Source organism: Callithrix jacchus, chromosome 9 (genome assembly GCF_049354715.1).
Source record: "Callithrix jacchus isolate 240 chromosome 9, calJac240_pri, whole genome shotgun sequence".
Classification (NCBI taxonomy): Eukaryota; Metazoa; Chordata; class Mammalia; order Primates; family Cebidae; genus Callithrix; species Callithrix jacchus.
In genome coordinates this window covers 32,123,380-32,145,932 of record NC_133510.1, presented here as the reverse complement: position 1 = coordinate 32,145,932, position 22,553 = coordinate 32,123,380, and the positions used below count along the sequence as shown (strand labels likewise).

At 32.8% G+C, this 22,553-nt stretch overlaps 1 protein-coding gene across 1 annotated transcript in view; it reads right to left on the bottom strand.

Moving 5' to 3' along the window:
• The window catches only part of ADAMTS20 (ADAM metallopeptidase with thrombospondin type 1 motif 20), a 225,514-nt gene that overhangs the window by 61,913 nt on the left and 141,048 nt on the right, over positions 1 to 22,553 (bottom strand). The window contains exon 28 of the mRNA XM_002752357.6: positions 22,079 to 22,255. Coding sequence (XP_002752403.2) covers positions 22,079 to 22,255 — 177 coding nt within the window. The remainder of the gene's footprint in view (positions 1 to 22,078; positions 22,256 to 22,553) is intronic.

The window sequence follows — 22,553 nt, the reverse complement described above, 5'->3', positions numbered from 1 at the left end:
TTATCTCTTTTCAAAATTAAACTATTTTATGTATCTGTGGCAAAGTTAAATTAAATTTTTTTATAAAAAACATATAGCTATTTTGCTAAAGAATTTTTAAATGATATCTGAGTGATTATGTTAAATGTCTTTTGAACACTACTGTGAAATAAAGGATTAGCTTATGAAACAACATATTGAATCAGGAAATGATAGGACTTAAGGTCAAAACAGACCAGAAATTAGATATTCTGAGAAATAAAACACTATCATGTGTATGCATCCATGTATATGTCTTTCATTTTTTAGAAGCCCATGATAACATTGTCTAAATAAAACAAAGAAGCTGTATCTAACCCCCAATAGTTCTGAAATCTTCCAGAAGCCAGTAACATTTGTAAATCTAAGAGAAAAGTCCATTACAGTAAAATCTTAGATATGAGTTTATACAACTACTTTGTAATTAAGGGAATTCCCTAGAATGAAGAAACCTATTTTAAATTGAGCATCTCAATTATTAGTGAAGTAAAACATTAAAGTAACTATAGTAGAGTAGTAGGAAATGCTTCTGCTTAACACAAAAAAAAAAGGCAAAATATGTATATATAGAGTAGAGCATCAACTCTAAAATAGTACTGCTACCGTTCCTTTAATTCAATACACTTATGCTCTAGGAAATAAGACACTAAATCCATCAACAAGGACCCCATTCATAGTGCTTCCCAAAAGATTATACTTACAGTTTTAAAGTTTAATGGAGTTTGAAAATGTCCTTTTTAACCTGTTACAGTTGTTCTTTGACTATTCAGCTCTAATAAGCCAAGATAGCATTTGGCTTTAAAAATATTTACCACTGAAGTATTTTATTCTATTGCATTGCATCTAATCATATTTAAAACTTGCAGCTCAGACATTAAAACTTTTTTTAATCAGATTAATTTGAAAACATATTTGACTCTCAACTTAAAGGAGAAAAAACAAATGATTAACAATAAATGTTAGCAGCAGACTTTTATTAATATCATTGTAATAATCATATATAATTTTATATTATTTTGAGTACATTTGTATATGTATGTACACTCATAATGGATTTATAGTTCTTGGTGAATCCATGCAATATTAGAGAACTTATATGTAATTCATCTAACTCAATTGGAAGTAATGTTTAAAGATAATTTACTATAATTGTTAATATTTTCTAAATTATAACTTTGGAAAAATTTTGTGATTATTTTTATTTTCAAATATAAAACCTGAGGGAAAGCTGCAGTAACGTATGCATCTTGTACAGAAATATTCACTTACCTCATTTTATAACATTGTTTTCTACGAATAACTATTAGAAAATCAGAACAAGAAATCATCCTAGTGAGTAAGAATTAAAGGACTCAATTATTGGATTAGTTTTCTTCAATGATAAGTTTTGATAAAGAATCATTTCAAACCTGCAAACATTAGCTAATGTTACTAATCATTTCAAACCCGCAAACATTAAACTTGAGTTTATTTTGCTAGAAGTAATAGTAAATGTAAGTCTAATTGAAGATGTGAACACTATTTGTAGCAAAAATACTCAAGAAAAACTGCGATTCATTTAAAGCTTGCAATTTATACTTTTAACTTTCTGTCTAATAATACTGTCTGTGTGTATTACAAAGGGGAAATGAACATTTCAGACTCCTCTATAAAATCTGTTTAGCAAGTGGAACTCATCTAAGGAGTTCCTGTTTGGAGTTTTTACTGACTCATCCAGTAATATGAACCTTTACAAGTATAGGGTGACATAGAGAAAAATGGTATTGTTAATAAAGAATAATGCAAATCTTGACTATTTTTAACAATTTCTTTGGGACCATTATTGAAAATTTACTTTTTCTTATATTTTTTTTTTCACAAATCAACTGAAACACTGATTTTGCAAGAATGCGTGCCACATTCCATTATAAAAACTCTACTCCCATCTTACCCTTGGGAGCCTACATCCAGAAGCATTAGCATCTGCCTTCCTGGACTGAAAAACGCAGAAAACTCTTCAGTGTGGGTTGAACATAAAAAGATAAAGAGATCAGAGAAATATCTAAAGCATAACTTTTTTTAAAAAAATAATTGACTTTTAAGGCATTACTTACTTTGGTAATATTTACAAAATATTTAAAATGTCCCAACAAAATAGCAGAATTTATCATTTCAAGTTTCCACAATGTTTTATGTGCTAGCTGTGGGAGATAACAGCCATAAAGCCAAGAAGTTTGCTTTTAAGTAGGGTTATAAAGGCCTAAAAAGGAATAGGCACAGAGTACTCAGGGATGAGAAATAAATCAATTCTATGAGTACTTTGACCAGAGAAATGTCAGAGTTGAGATTAAAAGACCACCACCCATTTCACATATTAATGCCTATTTTCCATATGCAATGAAGTTGAGGGAAAATATTTTAGAGAATAATTTCATATTTCAGTAAATTTAAGCTAGTTTCTAAGTTATTGCCTTAATCACACAAAATTAATTATTTGTGTCAAAATTTAAGATGGGGTTTCATAATTTTCACTAGTGGAGAATAATAGATGGAATAATAATCTAGTAGTAGATGGGATTTGGTGTCAGAGGCCCACAACTGAATCTCAGCTGTCAGAAGTTATGGTAATAATAACACCTACATCTCAGGGTGATTGTGAGATTAAATTAGATAATGTATGAGTAAACCTGAAATAGTGTTTGACAATAACCTAAAAGCATACTAAGCCTCTATTCCCTTTTTTTTACTTCCTTTCTTAAACCTGAGTATGTCTTTATCAGGGGCAATAAAGAGAAAACATTCTCTGAAAAAAAACTGTAATTATGAGAGAGATGTAGATGCTATATGGACAAAACAAAAATAGAACACTATGACACTAAAATGATAAGAATGCAAGACAAATCTTTTGATAGTTAAAAAAATAACTAAAATAAAAAAATTCAATATATAGTTTCAATATGATAAAGTCTCCCATCAAGTAAAGCCAAAAGACAGAAGTAGAAATAAGAAGAACAAAAGCAGGAAAATTAGAAGATCAATCCAAGAATCCCAATATTCAACCAGAAGGAGTTCAAAAAAAAAAAAAAGTAAAGAAAATGGTTGCATATCAATTATTAAAGTATAATACAATAAATTTTCCCAACACAAATATTTTTAATGAAAGAGCTTACAAAAAGAATGTCTAGCAAACTAAATTTTAAATATATTTGCAAACATTAAGTCACTTCATCAGAAACTCTCCGAATGACAGGGATAAACAGAAGATACGAAAAGCTTCAGTGGAACAGGCATGGAAACAAGGGCACAAACAACAGGGAAGGAATCAGAATCCATTCGGATTTCTCAATAATGGCTCAGAATGCTACAGTAAAATAGGCAATTCCTCAAAAATTTTGAGGGAAATTATTTTCAAGCTAGAATTTTGTAGGTAGTCAATTATTCCAATATAAGGATTGACTAAAGACATTTCAAGGTTTGCACAGAAGGAAAATTGTACCTCTTATTTTTTTCATTTTTAAGGAAGGCACAGGCAGGCAAAAGTGTTTTAGTATGAGAGGGTAAACCAAAAAAGAGAAATATATGTGATGTAAGAGAAAGCTATCAAAACCAAAGACCAGTGAAAAGACTTCACAGGATGAGAGAAGGGTACAGCAGGGTTAAGGCCATCCATGCCAGATCAGAGGAGACAGATCAGGGGTGGAGGTGTCCCTGGAGGGAGTCCAAAATAGAGGAACTAGCTGAGCATTTAGAAAACCTGTTTATAGAGATTTTACATACTTGTTCAACCACTTGAGGAAAAAAACAGTGATTAAAACATAACAAAACTAAGCAAATTTTAAAATAAGGCAATCCCCACCAGGAGAAATGAACAGTTATATAAGAAAGGAGCAATGTTTCAAAGTACATTTCACTACTTGGTTCCATACTGACAGCAGCACTATTGACTTAATCAAAATTTATTTGGAAGATGAATTATAGAATTAGTGGTTTATGTGAAAGAGCTGAATTATCAGCCTCTATAAAAGGAAGTTGATAGGTAAATTTGTTTGGATATATCCAGAAACAGGTGAATAAGCCTATTATTTGGCAATATGGAGGGTAAATATCAAAAGTTACAGATGAAAGAATTAAAGATTACTTCTAGGGGAGGAAAGACTGAAACAAGAGATAGTTCTTTATCCTTTAGCCTTTTGGCATCATTTCTTTTTTTTTTTTTTTAACAATGCACATGTATTAAGACTATATTCAAAACTACAATTAATGATATTTTGTTTACTAATAGAAATCACTGTCAAACTGGAAGTCTCTAAAGATATGTTCTAGAGCTCTGGATGCACTCTGTTGTAAAGGACACTATTATTTACTTTATGAAGACATGAGAAAGCATATTTTCTAATTTACTTGGGTCATAAAGTTAGCATTTATTAAAAAGTTAGGGCTGAGTGCAGTAGCTCATGTCTGTAACCCCAGCACTTTGGGAGGCCAAGGAAGGGTAATTATTAAAAGCCAGGAGTTTAAGACCTGCTTGGGCAACAAAGTAAGACTCCGTCTCCACACACGCACAAATTAGCTGGACATGGTGGGTGCACCCATAGTCCTCACTACTCAGAAGCCTGAAGTGGGATCATCACTTGAGCCCAGGACTTTGAGGCTGCAGTGAACTAGGACTGAGCCCACATTCTTTAGCCTGGGCAACAAAGCAAGACCCTGTCTCAAAAAACAAAAAGTTGGATATGAGAATGAAAATGAAAAATGTATGCATCCAAGCTATCATGGGAAAAATAAAAGTTCTGGAGTTTGGCTTAAAAATATTTATACCACTAGGATAAATAATATTTGATTTAATACTATCACACACTATGCATATAGTTTATACTGATAGAAAATCAGTATAAGAAAACTGGGTAACTACCAAAACTGAAATTTGAGGCAGTATTGATCATATTGGACACAGTGTTTATAACAAGGTTGGCCAAACACATGAAAAAAGCTCATCATCACTGGTCATTAGAGAAATGCAAATCAAAACCACATTGAGATACCATCTCACACCTGTTAGAATGGTAATCATTAAAAAGTCAGGAAACAACAGATGCTGGTGAGGATGTGGAGAAATAGGAATGCTTTCACACTGTTGGTGGGAATGTAAATTAGTCTAACCATTGTGGAAGACAGTGTGGCAATTCCTCAAGGATCTAGAACCAGAAATATCATTTCACCCAGCAATCCCATTACTGGGTATATACCTAAAGGATTGTTAATCATTCTATTATAAAGACACATGCACACATATGTTTATTACAGCACTATTTACAGTAGCAAAAACTTGGAACCAACCCAAATACGCATCAATGATAGACTGGATAGAGAAAATGTGGCACATATACACCATAGAATACTATGCAGCCATAAAAAAGGATGGGTTCATGTCCTTTGCAGGAACATGGATGAAGCTGGAAGCCATCATTCTCAGCAAAGTAATGCAGGAACAGAAAACCAAACACCACATGTTCTCACTCATAAGTGGGTATTGAACTATGAGAACACATGGACACAGGGAGGGGAATATCACACACCAGGGCCTGTCAGATGTTGGGGGTAAGGGGAGGGAGAGCATTAGGAAAAATAACTAATGCACATGGGGCTTAAGACCTAGATGATGGGTTGATGGGTGCAACAAACCACCATGGCACACGTATACCTATGTAACAAACTTGCACGTTATGCATAGATATCCCAGAACTTAAAGTAAAATGAATAAATAAAAAATAAATAACAAGGTTGGCAATATTTGTTACAGCTACATTTTCTTCAATGATGCCCTTTTTTTTCTAATGAATGAAATTCTATATGTCACATTTTGAGGATATCATAACAAAGGAGATTGATATGATTAAGGAATTGAACAAAATAGATATACTTAATAATTTTGGATTTCTGGAAAGCAGAAGGCAGAGAAAAACAACTGTCTTCAAATACTTGCCCTATTAAGGAGGAATTTGATTGATTCTTACTTCAGGGTGCAAAAATGAGAATTGGAAGCAAATGTTTGTTAGTTTTCCTAAGAAGAAATAGGCTATATTGTGTTATGGTATGGCCTCCAACTTTAGAAAGTTTTGCTAGGACATAACTGAAGTTTTATGCACTTGGATTGAAAATTTTTTTCTTCAAAGAATTTATGCTTTGTGTAGATAAGAAGGGATAAGAAAGAAAAAACTGGAAGTCTTTCCAAATTTTAAAGACACAATAAAAAGAGAGAAAATGATATTTTTAAAATATTTCAAGAATTATTATAATTTAACTCTTTAGACATATACAGTATTTATGGTCCAATGAAAACATATTGCATTATTGTTGTTTACTTATATGAGAAAAATGCCAATTCTACATACCTCAATTATGGGGCATCCTTTGACAGAAAGGAAATCTGACATCCTATAGTCTTTAAAATTATCAAATAAGTATCAAAGTTTTATATTGGCTCTTTTACTATGACATAGGATATAAATTAAATCTTTAAGTCTTCCCAGATCTTTACATTTTAATTTGTGATAAAATCAATTTTCAAAATAGCATCTGCTTTTTAACACCATAAGCAAAACATCTTTCCAACTAATGTCCCTTTTAAAAACTTTCCTAGAATTTTTCTAAGCATCAAAATATATATATAAATATATAAATAAACATTTCCCCAATCTGTAAGAAACTGAGTTTTATTCATCACAGTTTTCTCCACATTTTGACTTTAAAAATAACTGTGCAAAATTTTTAGAGCTTGAGAGTGACACAGAAAACTTTAGAGAGAACATTTAATAAAATATAAATAAATCTCTTAAGGTACCTCCTCAATGTAGACCACAATCTTAAATCACCTACTTTATCATATATGAATAAATGGAATACCATATTAACACACTAGAAATTTGAATAAAATCATGAAATTATAAACAAGAATTCTAAACCCAGTAAGGGCAGAGACCAGTTCAATAAATGTTTACTGAATAAAGAAATGAATTGATGCTATGTAGAAAAAAAAACATAGGAGCAAACCTGTATATATAGAGATCATCAGGCTTACATATGCTTAAAGTATTTCTACTCAAATTCTATTTTTTTTTACATTAGAAAGCTTCAAATTGTCTACCGTTATTGCTCCAGAAACATAAGAGCTGATATACTATTCTACACTTACTCTTCAGTAGAAAGAAAATTCAGTTGCCTGAGAATTTTTATTTAAAAGATGTAGTTTTACAAAATTATCCCGGGGATGCAAGGCTGGTTCAACATACGCAAGTCTATAAACGTAATTCACCACATAAACAGAACCAAAAACAAAAACCACATGATTATCTCAATTGACGCAGAGAAGGCATTTGACAAACTTCAACAGCCCTTCATGCTAAAAACCCTCAATAAACTCGGTATTGATGGAACGTATCTCAAAATAATAAAAGCTATCTATGAAAAACCAACAGCCAATATCATACTAAATGGGCAAAAACTGGAAGCATTCCCTTTAAAATCCAGCACAAGACAAGGAAGCCCTCTCTCACCACTCCTATTCAATATAGTACTGGAAGTTCTAGCCAGAGCAATCAGGCAAGAAAAAGAAATAAAGGGTATTCAAATAGAAAAGAAGGAAGCCAAATTGTCTCTATTTGCAGATGACATGATAGTATATCTAGAAGACCCCACCATCTCAGACCAAAAACTCCTGAAACTGATAAGCAACTTCAGCAAAATCTCAGGATATAAAATCAATGTGCAAAAATCACAAGCATTCCTATACACCAATAACAGACTTAAAGAGAGCCAAATCAAGAACAAACTGCCATTCACAATTGCTACAAAGAGAATAAAATACCTAGGAATACAACTTACAAGGAACGTAAGGGACCTCTTCAAGGAAAAGTACAAACCACTGCTCAACAAAATAAGAGAGGACACAAACAGATGGAGAAACATTCCAGGTTCATGGTTAGGAAGAAGAAATATCATGAAAATGGCTATACTGCCCAAAGTAATTTACACATTCAATGCTATCCTCATCAGGCTACCATTGACTTTCTTCACAGAACTGGAAAAAGCCACCTTGAACTTCATATGGAACCAAAAGAGAGCCTGCATAGCCAAGTCAATTCTAAGCAAAAAGAACACAGCAGGAGGCATCACACAACGGACTTTAAACTGTACTACAAGGCTACAGTAATCAAAACAGCATGGTACTCATACCAAAACAGAGATATAGACCAATGAAACAGAACAGAGGCATCGGAGGCAACACAGCATATCCACAACCATACAATCTTTGATAAACCTGACAAAAACAAGCAATGGGGAAAGGACTCCATGTTTAATAAATGGTGTTGGGAAAACTGGCTAGCCATGTGCAGAAAGCAGAAACTGGACCCCTTCCTGACACCTTACACTAAAATTAACTCCAGATGGATTAAAGACTTAAACATAAAACCTGGCACCATAAAAACCCTAGAAGGAAATCTAGGCAAAACCATTCAGGACATAGGAGTAGGCAAGGACTTCATGACCAAAACACCAAAAGCATTGGCAACAAAAGCCAAAATGGACAAATGGGACCTAATCAAACTCCACAGCTTCTGCATGGCAAAAGAAACAGTCACTAGAGTGAATCAGCAACCAACAGAATGGGAAAAAATTTTTGCAGTCTACCCATCTGACAAAGGGCTGATATCCAGAATTTACGAAGAACTCAAACAGATTTACAGGAAAAAAACAAACAAGCCCATCCAAAAATGGGCAAAAGAAATGAACAAACACTTTACAAAAGAAGACCTACATGAGGCCAACAAACATATGAGAAAATGCTCATCATCACTGGTCATTAGAGAGATGCAAATCAAAACCACATTGAGATACCATCTCACGCCAGTTAGAATGGTGATCATTAAAAAATCTGGAGACAGCAGATGCTGGAGAGGATGTGGAGAAATAGGAACACTTTTACACTGCTGGTGGGAGTGTAATTTAGTTCAACCATTGTGGAAGACAGTGTGGTGATTCCTCAAGGACCTAGAAATAGAAATTCCATTTGACCCAGCAATCCCCTTACTGGGTATATATCCAAAGTACTATAAATTGTTCTACTATAAGGACACATGCACACGAATGTTCATTGCAGCACTGTTTACAATAGCAAAGACCTGGGACCAACCCAAATGCCCATCGATGATAGACTGGACTGGGAAAATGTGGCACATATACACCATGGAATATTATGTAGCAATAAAAAATGATGAGTTTGTGTCCTTTGTAGGGACATGGATGAATCTGGAGAACATCATTCTCAGCAAACTGACACAAGAACAGAAAATGAAACACCGCATATTCTCACTCATAGGTGGGTGATGAACAAGGAGAACACATAGATACAGGGAAGGGAATACTACACATTGGGGTCCATTTGGGGTAATAGGAGTGGGACAGCGGTGGGGGCGGGGCTGGGGAGAGATAGCCTGGGGAGAAATGCCAAATGTGGGTGAAGGGGTGGAAGGTGGCAAAACACACTGCCATGTGTGTACCTATGCAACTATCTTGCATGTTCTGCACATGTACCCCAAAACCTAAAACACAATAAAAATTAAAAAATTAAAAAATTAAATAAAATAAAATGTATATATACAACAAAAACCTTTTAAATATGCAATCTACATTATCTGAATGGGTCAGAGTTGAATGATCTTTAGTCCCACAAAAATAACCTTTAAAGGAGAGCTGCACTGATAGATCTCTTTTTCAAGATTTCTGTTGTTTTCCTCTGACTCTAAGAGGTACCCTGTGGATAAGCAGAGACAAGAAAGTTCTCCTGATTTCACCTAAGATTGACACCTTGCCAATTTTAGAAGAGAAATAATGACAAGGAGACAGGATCCCATTTGAGCTACTATCACTGAGCCAGCTCCCTGTCACAGAAATGTCCAGGAGTGAGGGAGGTGTCATGTCTGATTACCTTCCCTATTTCTAGATGTGAAAACTCTCCTAAGGCCTATGAATAAACAATAAAAATGCTGACCTCAGATAGAACAATGAACATTCTCTAGTTGGCAGAATAGGTAAAAAAGTTTTATTAGTGTAGCAGTATAAATTTTCTTTTATTCTACCTTCTCCTAAAAAGAACATAGTCAAATCATTTACACATTATCATTTATACATTATGATTCACACATTTTAATTATCACACTATATTTAATGACATCCCAAACAGAATGATTAATCATTAATGACACAAATTGTCTTCTGATTTTTCCTATTGAGTATTATAGGGTTTGTATGTGATGGCAAAATTTACTGTAACAGAAGACATAAACTTTTCTAAATCTATGTTTATACCTCTAAAAAAGTTAGAGGCAAGAAATAGAAATGGTTCTACTGTGGGCAAGTCTTTTGCTGACAATTTTAATAATTAAACCAAAGTAGAAATCTGACTGCTTGCTTTAGTATTTCAGGTATGTTTTTACTTACATTTTAGAGTGATTCTGACTATTAATATCCCATTACAAGAAATATTTGTCTCAAAAAGGATTTGACAATTATCTGTTTAAGTATTTGAATAATCTATACTTTATGATAAAATGTACCAAATTTTTTAATGAAACTATTTTTCCTGCAAATTGAATTTCATTGCTAGTTTCTACTGATTTTGAATGGGTTCTAACTTCCAGAGGTAGAATTCTTTACCAAATATCAAACTTATATTTAAAACACCTGAAAAAGCTAACAATGATGAAACTTGACTCAGGTAAAAATAAATTCCTTTTTCTTCTCTTTTCAGTCCTTGAGGAATCTTTCCCATCCTATATCCTACCAACTCCTAAACACTTTCCTCTGCACTCACAATTGTGTGTGCAGAAACTAATCATATGTACATTCTTTTGCTTTAACATTTTTTTAAACTCCTGTAATACAAACTCTCCTATGTGCCGATCTAATTGTATTTTTAGCCTCCACATCTATTGGTGTCTAACACACAGTAGCTGCTAGATAAATATCTACTGAATAAATAAACTTAATAGAAATTTATAAAGATTATAAATTAGGGATTTAGCATTTTTTTAAAGGAGAAATAGTGCAGGAACACTAATCTTTCTTATCTTAATTAAACCAGCAAAGTAGCACGTTTTACCTCCTAAAAAGTTTGCCTTTCAAACAATCTTTAAACCTTTGCTATACACACAAGCTATCCATCCTCTAAACAGAACAGTTTACTATTTTCTTCATATTTGTTCACTTTAATCCTCTCAGAATCTCCCCTCTATCAACTTCATGTGAAGAAGTAGAAACTCTTTTACTGTTGCTACTTCTCAGTAGCTATTGCTGGGACTGAATGTCCACAAAAGACCAAAATGAAGTGGTGATATATCCTTCAGTACATATATTTAACAAGATACTTATATCCAAAATGAAAAATAATTCCCATATATCACTAAGATAATGAAGAAAATCGGCTGGGCGCGGTGGCTCAAGCCTGTAATCCCAGCACTGTGGAAGGCCGAGGTGGGTGGATCATGAGGTCAAGAGATCGAGACCATCTTGGTCAACATGGTGAAACCCCGTCTCTACTAAAAATACAAAACATTAGCTGGGCATGGTGGCGCATGCCTGTAATCCCAGCTACTCAGGAGGCTGAGGCAGGAGAATTGCCTGAACCCAGGAGGCAGAGGTTGCAGTGAGCCGAGATCGCACCATTGCACTCCAGCTTGGGTAACAAGAGCGAAACTCTGTCTCAAAAAAAAAAAAAAAAAAGATAATGAAGAAAATCATCTGACAGAAAAATGGACAAAAAACATCCATAGGTGCTTCAGAAAATAGGATCTCCCTGGGAATAAACATTAGAGAAATGCAAACTACAACCACAAATAAATACCATTACACACTCACTAACTAAAATTTAAAAGTCTTATAATATCAAGTGTTGGCAAGGATTTGGGCAAGTGAAATTCTCATATAGCCACTTTAAAAAACTGTCATATAGCATTTACTAAAACTGAACTTACAGATACAGTAGTATTCTGCAATTTAACTCCTGGCTACCTAGCCAACAGATAATATATACACATGTTCACCAAAAGACATGTCTAAGAAATGTTCATCACAGCACTGTTTGTAGGTTCCACATTAAAAACAATCCAAAATATTTGTCAACTGAAGGATAAATCATATTAATTCATCTATTCATAGACATCATACAATACATGTTTATACAAGTAATATACTACTAGATTGCAATGAGAAACTACAAATACATGCAACATAAAAGAGTCTCAAGTCCAGTATCCTAACTCTCACAAATCGTTTAAGTTTCATTCATTTAAAATGCAAAGGCAGGCAAAGGATTTTATTATGTTTGATGTCAGAAAAGGGATTATCTTTTGGGAAGATAGCAACTACAAGTGGGGATGTGGGGAATTTCTGTGGTGTTGATGTTCTTGGTTTGAGCATTCTCTACATAGGTGTGTTCACTTTGTAAAATTCATAGAACTGGATCATTATGATTTGAAGTTTTGCTGGATGTCTTATTTCCATAAAAGTTTACTTTAAAGAAAACAAAAATAGCTCCAGTCCAAATTGATTTCTCTCTTATACTAGAGTACAAGTTGCTCAAGTAGACTTGTTTCAGAATGTTTGATATATTATTAGCCTTTTCTACTATATTTGGATTTTTAACTCCTTGAAAAAAAATAATATATACTTACTGGATAAGTGATAACAACAAACAAAATATATTGAGCCTTTATGTAACAGGCCCTATTTCAAACACTTTTTCTATTCAATTTTATCATTAAAAAATACCTTCTTTAGTGAGCTACTATTTTTATTCTAAGAAAATGAAATGTTAGAAATGCTAAGTAACTTGGCAAAGGTCACTGAGTAAAACAGGAGTCAAACCCATGCATTCTAATACCACAGCTCTTATTCTTACCCACAAGATCTAGGATAGACCTGATATTTAATATTTCAAGACTTAGGAATAATATGTTTTCAAACGTTTTTGTAAATAAAAGTTCACATTTCTCTTGGAAAAGCAAGATTATATCATCTTACATAAGACTAGTACAAAATCTTGCTATGTATCATTAAATGGGCCCTTCGCACTGCACGATGTAATCCTAGTGCTCTCAAATTGACTTCTTCACTCACTCCCCAAACTTTTACTCTCCTTTCCTGATCTCAAAATTACCCATCATGGCTTTTCTCAACTTGATTCTGTTCAGATATTGTGTTATACCTCTTTTACTCTCACTTTCAGATGCCACCCCACCCTTGGATCAAAAACAGCCCCATCAATCACTCCTCCACTGGCTTCTTCTACTCTACCTGCAGACATTTGAGTGTTGCAGGTGAGTAATCCGTGAACATCTAAGGACTAGCTGCACAAATGTCTCCTAAATCATCCTTAGCTTTTAAAACATTCTCTTCTTGACTTTTCATCTCCATTTTGTTGCATTTCAGTTTGCTGATATTTTATGATGAGAACAGTCCACTAATCATCTCAAGACACAGTTCTGACATTGAGTCCAAAAAAACATCAACTTTTTCTATACCTATAGAATTTTTAAAATTTCTTAGTCATGTTTCTCATTGGTCCTCTTTGACATGGTCCTAATTCACATTTCTAACTTTATACCCACCCTTGTTCTGACAAACCAGTTTCACAAACTAAATGTTTCCTTCACCTTAAAGACTAGATACTAGGTATCACATTTTTATCAGAGAAAAAAATTCAGCAAATTTGGAACAAGCTCTTTTTGGTAATAGAAAAATTGGCAATTCATCTTTATGAGCCCAATCATCATTATGACTTTGAATATAACCAGCAAAAGTCTGTGTGCTTAAAACTAAAACATAAACAAATAAATACCACCACCACTACCAGCAGCAGCAGCAGTAGCTGCAGTTCCTCCTGGCTCACTATAGAGAATTATGAGTTTATATGTATCATATAAGTCATATATCTTCCTCAGTGGGCATGTACGTGCTGCAGTGAGTACACTGAAAGTGAATGACAGAGTGATGATCTCCTTCTTCTGTCAGAAAACCTAATGAGCTATAAATGTTGTATGTCAGACATATAGCCCCATGTAGTAAATCTTGCTTATTTTCTTGCAATGTTAGATAAAATAAATGTGAGTATATGTCCTGAAAAATAATATTTTGGGCATTCTAGTGAATCACACTTCCCACCTCTGAGCAATATATCCTTTTGAAAAACTATGACTTTGAAACTCAGATACCTATGAGGAATATATGTTCAATTATATCTCTCAAACCTTATAAATTAGAGTCAGTATTGGAATTACATAATTTGTTTTCATAGCCACCATTGACTGCTTCCTGGTTGTAATCGTCCACCCCCTAGATTGTACTTAACCTCACACATGAATTTACCCAATTCCTAATTTACCAGTAGTAGGACATATCTAGGAAGGTACTTTGTTATCACATTATGTTGTAATATGGCCTTTTATATATTAAAACTCTCTTATACATTATTATATGTCATACATATACTTGTAAGAATTAAATTAAATATTGCAAAGTTTTCTTCTACGAGGTGATTTTGCGAAGTGCATATTTTTAAAACTTTGAAGCAAAAATTTCAGAAACAATATCTAATTGTATATATTTTAAATGTTGATACAAAAATTTCTAATCAGTTTAAATGGCTTCCAAATATTTCAAAGTTTCATTGAGTTTTAAAGCTTCTGGTTAAAATATAAAAATATAGCTTCTTTTAGTAGTACTTCAAAAACTGAATGACCAAGGCAAATTTCAATTTTTTTCCAATAATTATTTATACTGGATTTAAAGTCAATAGCTGGTGTATATATCAGGAGCATTCAGTAATAAACTTTGTTATTTAGAGGTATTTTGTAAGGTATATTTTTTTCAGGTAAAGAAGTTATTGAAACCACATATTAAAACAAATCATATTTTAAAACTTCTGTAGCACAATGTTGAACCAAAATTTTCAAAACTAATGAAACAGTCTACTGCTTTTTAAATTAGATTGTAGAACAGTTGTGAGAGAAAAGTTTGTTACCATTCACAAAATAAAAATTATATTTGGGCCAGGAGCGGGGGCTCAAGCCTGTAATCCCAGCACTTTGGGAGGCCGAGGCGGGTGGATCACAAAGTCAAGAGATCGAGACCATCCTGGTCAACACGGTGAGACCCTGTCTCTACTAAAAATATAAAAATTAGCTGGGCATGGTGGCGCATGCCTGTAATCCCAGCTAATCAGGAGGCTGAGGCAGGAGAATTGCCTGAACCGAGGAGGCGGAGGTTGCGGTGAGCCGAGATAGCGCCATTGCACTCCAGCCAGGGTAACAAGAGCGAAACTCCATCTCAAAAAAAAAAAAAATTATATTTAACATTAAATATTCAACCTACCCTTTTAAATTTATATTTGTATATATTTTATAAAATACATAATTACATATTAATTTATGTGTGTAATATATGACTATATAAGACAAATATATAAGGGCACATGCTCAAAATGTTCTACTGAGAATGATACATATAATCAAAAAATTAAAAATTATGACTTAAAAATGTTTATTCTTCAAAAGGAATAAACATAAAAATGTTAATGTCTGAGTGATATGATAATATCAAAATTAAAATATGATTTTCTCAAACTATTGGAAGGTAACACATAAAGTTTCTGTAACAAAAATTTGGGTTATATGAATGCACTAATATTAATAATGCTTATATATCTTGTATAAACAGCCTCAGTATACATTACATAGATATTGTAGAACACTGAGAACAATTTCTTGAGATTCTTAAACATTCCTGAAGCATTATGCCTAAACAATAGGAGAGCTGCCATGGAAACATGAACATTTTTCGCTTTCTTTAACATGGAAACATAGAGGAAAATATGGCCTATCATTATTTCATATTGAGAGTTTTTAGGGTTATTTTGTATTGTACATTCCAACTTCACTCAACATTATAACACATACAGACACACACACACACACACACACACACACACACACACACTCTCTCTCTCTCTCTCTCTCTCTCTCTCTCTTTCTCTCCCTCTCTCTCCCCCTCCCCACCTCGTCTTTTATGATCTCACCATTAATTAGAGTGTTCACTTAAACTTTTCCCAGACCATATGTTTCAAATCTGCAGGACCCAATTTTGTCTGCAAAATTATTTTCAGAACATCATATCTAGGGTAAACTGCACATCCATCTACATTCCCTTCTTTGGTGACATATGAAATCCACATGTGCAGAAAAGGTAGATGTTGCAATGATACAAATTATTATTTTATGGTAGGGAATTAGGACACTGCTTATCTCTTGCCACGTTATAACAGAATAGCCTACTAGTGTAGGCTTTGTACAAGGGACAATTGCCAAATTATTTTATTGTTAAGTACAATCTTCATTACTAATTCTTGGATTATCTCAACCTATTAAGCCCAAAATATTATGGGTCTTCTGTATTTTAAATCACTTGGTTGTTACTTAAATGGGATAGAAATCTTACCCTGCATTCTGATCGTGTTTGTTAATTACATTCATTACTAAACTGCAAACACCTTGTACACAGGGATAGTACCTGGTTTGTATGTAGTGACCAGTACAATGTCTAATATGTAGTAGATACTCATACTTTTGGGGAGAATCAATGAATATACTTTAGAAAGATATAGTAGTAAACATTGTAAATGGAGAAATACTAGCTAAGTGTTTAATATTTCTATAAGTCTATTATAAATTTACTTTTAAAATAGACTTCTAACCTGTTTACTATGCTTATGTATCTTTTTAAAATTTAAGAAAACAATTATTATAAATATTTTTACTGAACACTCACTTTGCAAAGTCAACATAAAGAAGTGACAGTTTCGACACAAGAACAGAAAATCAAACACTGCAAGTTCTCACTCATAGGCGGATGTTGAAGAATGAGAACATATGGACACAGGTGGGGAGCATCACACACTGGGGTCTGTTGGGTGGGGGCTAGAGGAGGGACAGCAGGGTGTGGGGAGGTTGGGGAGGATTAACATGGGGAGAAATACCAGATACAGGTAATGGGGGGATGGAGGCAGCAAACCACATTGCCATGTATGTACCTATGCAACAATCCTGCATAATCTGTACAGGTACCCCAGAACCTAAAGTACAATTAAAAAAAAAAAAAAGTGACTGTTTCTTGAAACTATTTTCACGTGCATTACCTAGCTGCTGCTGGCCTTAGGAGCAACAGAGGCAGTTTCTTCCTGAGTGTATTTATCTTAAATGGGAGCTACAGGGGAAGGCAAAGCCCATCACCCTCTGCTCAGACCCTTAGTGCTCTTTTCAAATTGACAAATGTCAGATTTACTGGATGTTTCCTGCTACTACATGCTCATTTCTTCTTCTTCTTCTTTTTTTTTTTGAGACAGGGTTTTGCTCTATCACCCAGGATGAAATGCAGTGGCACCATCTTGGCTCACTGCAACTTCCACCTCCCAGGTTCAAGTGATTCTTCTGCCTCAGCTTCCAGAGTAGCTGAGATTACAGGCACCGCCACCATGCCTGGATAATTTTTGTATTTTTAGTACAGATGGGGTTCAACCATGTTGGCCAGGCTGGTCTCAAATTCCTGGCCTCAAGTGATCCACCCGCCACTACCCAAGTGCTGGGATTACAGGCACGAGCCACTGCATCTGGCCTACATGCTCATTTCTGACAGTGCTTCAATTTGTTGTGTTTCATTATATTATATCAAAGATTTCATATAGTATATATTTTTTTCTGCACAATGTTTCAGAAGGACATTTTTTAAAAAAGAAAAACCAAACAAATGCACCAGAATTAAAGTTCAAGTAGCAAGCTTTCATTTTTTTTTAAAAAAAAACAAGTTTCCCATTTTTTGTGTGGGAGCAAAAAACAATCTTTAAGGCCAAAAGGAAAAAAATATATTTTCTTTACTTCGGTTGGATAGTCATCATTCCAGAGCACACTGGAATACACACTATTTGTTTACCAAATATGATTTCATTCTATGTTGAGAATAAAAATATTCCAAGAAAATAAATTACTTCTTAAATAAAACTTAGTGAGAAAATACAAGTTGACTAATATAAATTTACTTAAAGAGCATTTGCTAGTTGAAGTATGTAACACGTAATGTCCCTTACTATATAGAAACTTTTACTCACCTTTTAAAGACTACCTTGGTCGTAAGCACACCCATTTTTAACTTATTACATAAATTTGCTTATATCATTAATTTGTATTGTTTATAATATATAAAAAGAAAATTATAAAAATTCCACAGTATTTAAAAGTTGAAAGCTAACCAATAAATCTTATACCTTTAAATCCCAGCATTAATTTCTAAAGGAAAATTATGTAAAACACAGTAGCTTATACATAAACTAAGTACAATTGTGAAAATATATACTATTCAACGATTAAAAGTTTAATAAGAGAATTTAATAGTTTGTTATTTAAGAAAAATACCACCAAAACAAAGGATATATTCCTTATATTAGTAATACAAGATCTGTTCAGTGACTTAAAACATTTTAAGTCCAAGGAATAAAAATACGACATACATATGAATGACATAAAGCACAAAACCACAGTACTCATTAATAAATAGGTTAAAATACAATCATTTCATGCTTACTGATCACCAAAAATGTAGCTGTTAAATTAAGATAGGTTAAGATTTATTTATCCTTTTTTATTACAACACAAGACTTTCCACAACATTAAGAAAATTTAAATGTATCTTAAAACTTTCTAATAATATTTTAAATGATTTTACATTTCACATTTCATTTGCTTTCAAATAAAAAATGCTTCTGAGATTTCATGTCACTCATACACACACACATATGCATACACACTCTTAATTTTCTACTTAGTCAACAGAATCTGTGGAAGTTAAAGTTATCCATGAAAGAATATTAATCTGATATGTTAATGAGGTATTCCAAAGTTTGTCTAATATACACCAACACTGAAAGAGGTAAAGTGTTATATTTGGCACTGGCAACAAAACTTCAGATCCCCTAAACTCTTTTAATATAAAAGGCTAATTTAACAAATAAATATGCTTCAAATAATGAAATCCAGACACTTTAATGATGTATAAGTACTTCATACATATAAAAAAGTGAATAAATATATTTGTAAAAATTCTATACAAACATTTATTGTAATTTTTAAACTTCATTATCTTCAACTTATCAAAAAAATAAAAATATTACATTCTTCATAGCGCAAAGACTGAATTATTCAATGAACTCCTTTAGAGATATACATGCAATAAACACTAAAGAATTCTGCACATCTGTCTTATTATTTGGCAATCTTTGATTATTGTTTCCTTGGTCATTTGTTTTTGTGAGGTTGAAAAGTCATTTACACATAGTACTTTAATGAACATTCAGATTTTTCACTTGTGACATAATTTACATACAAAAATAGCATAACAAAAATATATTAGAATATAGTAGTAGATACATTTATATAAATATTGTATGAATATCACAGTGGATATGTAGAGAAGGTTGATAAACCTTAAAATGTAAAATTTTAAAGGACAAAAAACATCTAAAACTCCCTGAAATGAATTATTTCTAATTTTAATATTCTACAAATCTAAGTACATTTTTATGTTAAATTTAAAAAGCATTATAATGTTTATTAAATATAATAGGGATCAGCAAACTTTTCCCAGTAAAAGCCAGATAATAAATATTTCAGGCTTTGTGGGTTACAGAATTTCCATTGCAACTAATTAATACTGTTGCTGTAGTGCAAAACCAGCTATAGATAACACATAAACAAATGAGCATGACTATGTTCCAATAAAACTCATTTACAAGAATCGGCAACAGGCCAGATTGGTCCATGGACCATAGTTTGCTGATCTCTAAAATAGAGAATCTGACTCAAAACCACTTAATTTTAATTCCTTCAATACTGAGTCTAAAACATTAGACCCAAGTAAATAATGTTTAATGCTTTGTGAATTAAAGTCATGAATGGGTAGGGAAAATAAAACGTCTGTGCTCAGAAACAAATGCCATTACAATTCAATCTCATTAGTGGTTAGGATTCTGCTTTCCAAATTGGGAAAAAAATTCCAGGAAAGTAATTCATAGCCTTCTTAAGAACTAGGCTTGCAAACTAAACCAATAAAATGAAAGAAGATGCAACAGAAACATAGTAAGCAGAAAGTGGATTTCCAATCTAAGATAGCCAATAAAAAATATCTTTTTATGGTGAGTTCTTAGAATATTTCAAATCTCCCCAAGTAAACTGTTAGCTCCATAGGGATAAGAAATGTGTTTCAGTTATCTCTGTATCACAATGCCTACAATATAGTAGATGGTCAGTAATGACATTTATTAAATACATATGTGAATGCTTTCCAAGACAAAATATGTTTTTCATTAGTTCCCACAAGATGACAGTCCTTTGAGGCAGTAATTTTACTTTAAGATCCTCCCATAAAGTTTAAATGATCTGTTGTTTAATATCATCAGTCATACTTTGTCTATAAAGATGAATTTTGGTCTGAACCAGAACTTGACCTACTCTTCAAATAACATGACTTGAAACTTGGGTTTACATCTTATTATATAGATGTTTGAGTAGGGCAAAACAAAACAAGTGCAGGCATCAAGGGTTGGTTATAAAATTGGAGTTATAACTAATTTTCAAATAAAGAACCATCTAGCTTTATAAATTTAATTACAAATAGATTATAAACTCAAATCAGTTTTTCATTTAATGAAAGCATACTTGGTCATTCATAATTTAAAGCATCAATGGTAATCAAAATGATTATTTCAATATACTTACATATTAATTATTCCTCAAAAAAGGATATTTGAAGACTATTAGAGAATCATTTATGAACAAAGTTTATGAGTTTTTTTATGGCTCCAATAAACACCCAGAAAACTGAAATATTCCCAAACCACAGTAACTCCACACAGTGGGAGAAATGCATAATAATATAAATTATTACATAAATTATACTTTTGCAATGATGTATGTAAAAAACTGTAAACAGGTTATGTATGGAAGTAAATTTCTCTACTCTTTAAAAAATAATACTTTCACATTTCCAAACAAAATAATAAGTTGAATCATGACAAAAAACAAGTTTTAAAGAATGCTATTTGTTTTTTGGATCAGCTATGGATATTAACAGATAAAGCCACACATAATTATATGCTTAAATAAGACACAACCTTAACTTGCCATTTTTACAAGCACAATGTCAACATTACATATAAACGCAAATAATATAATATTCCCGATTAATTGACAGCAAGTCAAAGATAAAATGGAGAAAAATATTTCCATTAGAACAGTATTATGGTTCAAAATTCACATATTAAAAAATAAATATATAAAAATCTCTTATATATTTTACACTACTTAAAATTAAATGAATTCCTCTTCTAAACTATCAAATTTCAAAACACAAACCAAGAGGGCCAATTATCTACTTAAAAAGAAATCTGAGAAGATAAAGTGTATGCATTCCACAATTTATAAAGAGAAGAAATTAAAGCAAGAGACAAAATAGAGCAAAATAAAACAGAATACGAATATTATCATACCATACACACGCCAGGATACTATGCAGCCATAAAGAGGAATTAGATCAAGTCCTTTGCAAGGACATGGATAGAATTGGAAGCCATTATCCTCAGCAAACTAAGCAGAAACAGAAAGCCAAACATTGCGTGTTCTCACTATAAGTGGGAGCTGAATGATGACAATAACACATGAACACACACACTGGGGCCTGTTGGGGGAGGAGTGTGGGTGGAAAGAGAACATCAGGAAGAATAGCAAATGGATGCTAGGCTTAATACCTAGGTGATGGGATAATCTGTGCAGCAAACCACTACGGCACACATTTACCTATGTAACAAACCTGCACACCCTGCATATGTACCCACTAATGTAAAATAAAAGTTAAAGAAAAAAAAAAAGAATGAACTCTGCCTCTCTCAGACTTTATGAGATGTCAACAAACAAGAATACTATCATACCGATGTCCATGGTTCCTGATGCCATGACACATCAGCAGGGCAAGCATGCATATGACACTGTATTACACTCGGTGGCTTGTTTATGATTTCACAGTTGTGATCTTCTAGTATTTGGCCATTGGGAAATTGACATGTTACAAGTCTTATTTTTATTCCTCCTCCACATGTTTTTGTACACTAAAAACAAGAATAGGAAAATTCAAAACTATGTGGTTTTAAAGAGAATAATATATTGCTTCATTCAATGTTTAAACAATTAATAATTATGTTTACTCTAGTAATTTTAACATCTAGTTATATTACTCCAGTAATAGTAGAGTTTAAGTTTATAATTACTTCATAATTATCAACATTTCTTCCTAGATAAAAAAATAAATCAAAGTTTCAATTCTGCGATTTTAAAAGTTGACCAGATTTTGAGGATTAGTATCATAATATATTTCAATAAGATATCCAGGACCTATAAGATAATGGT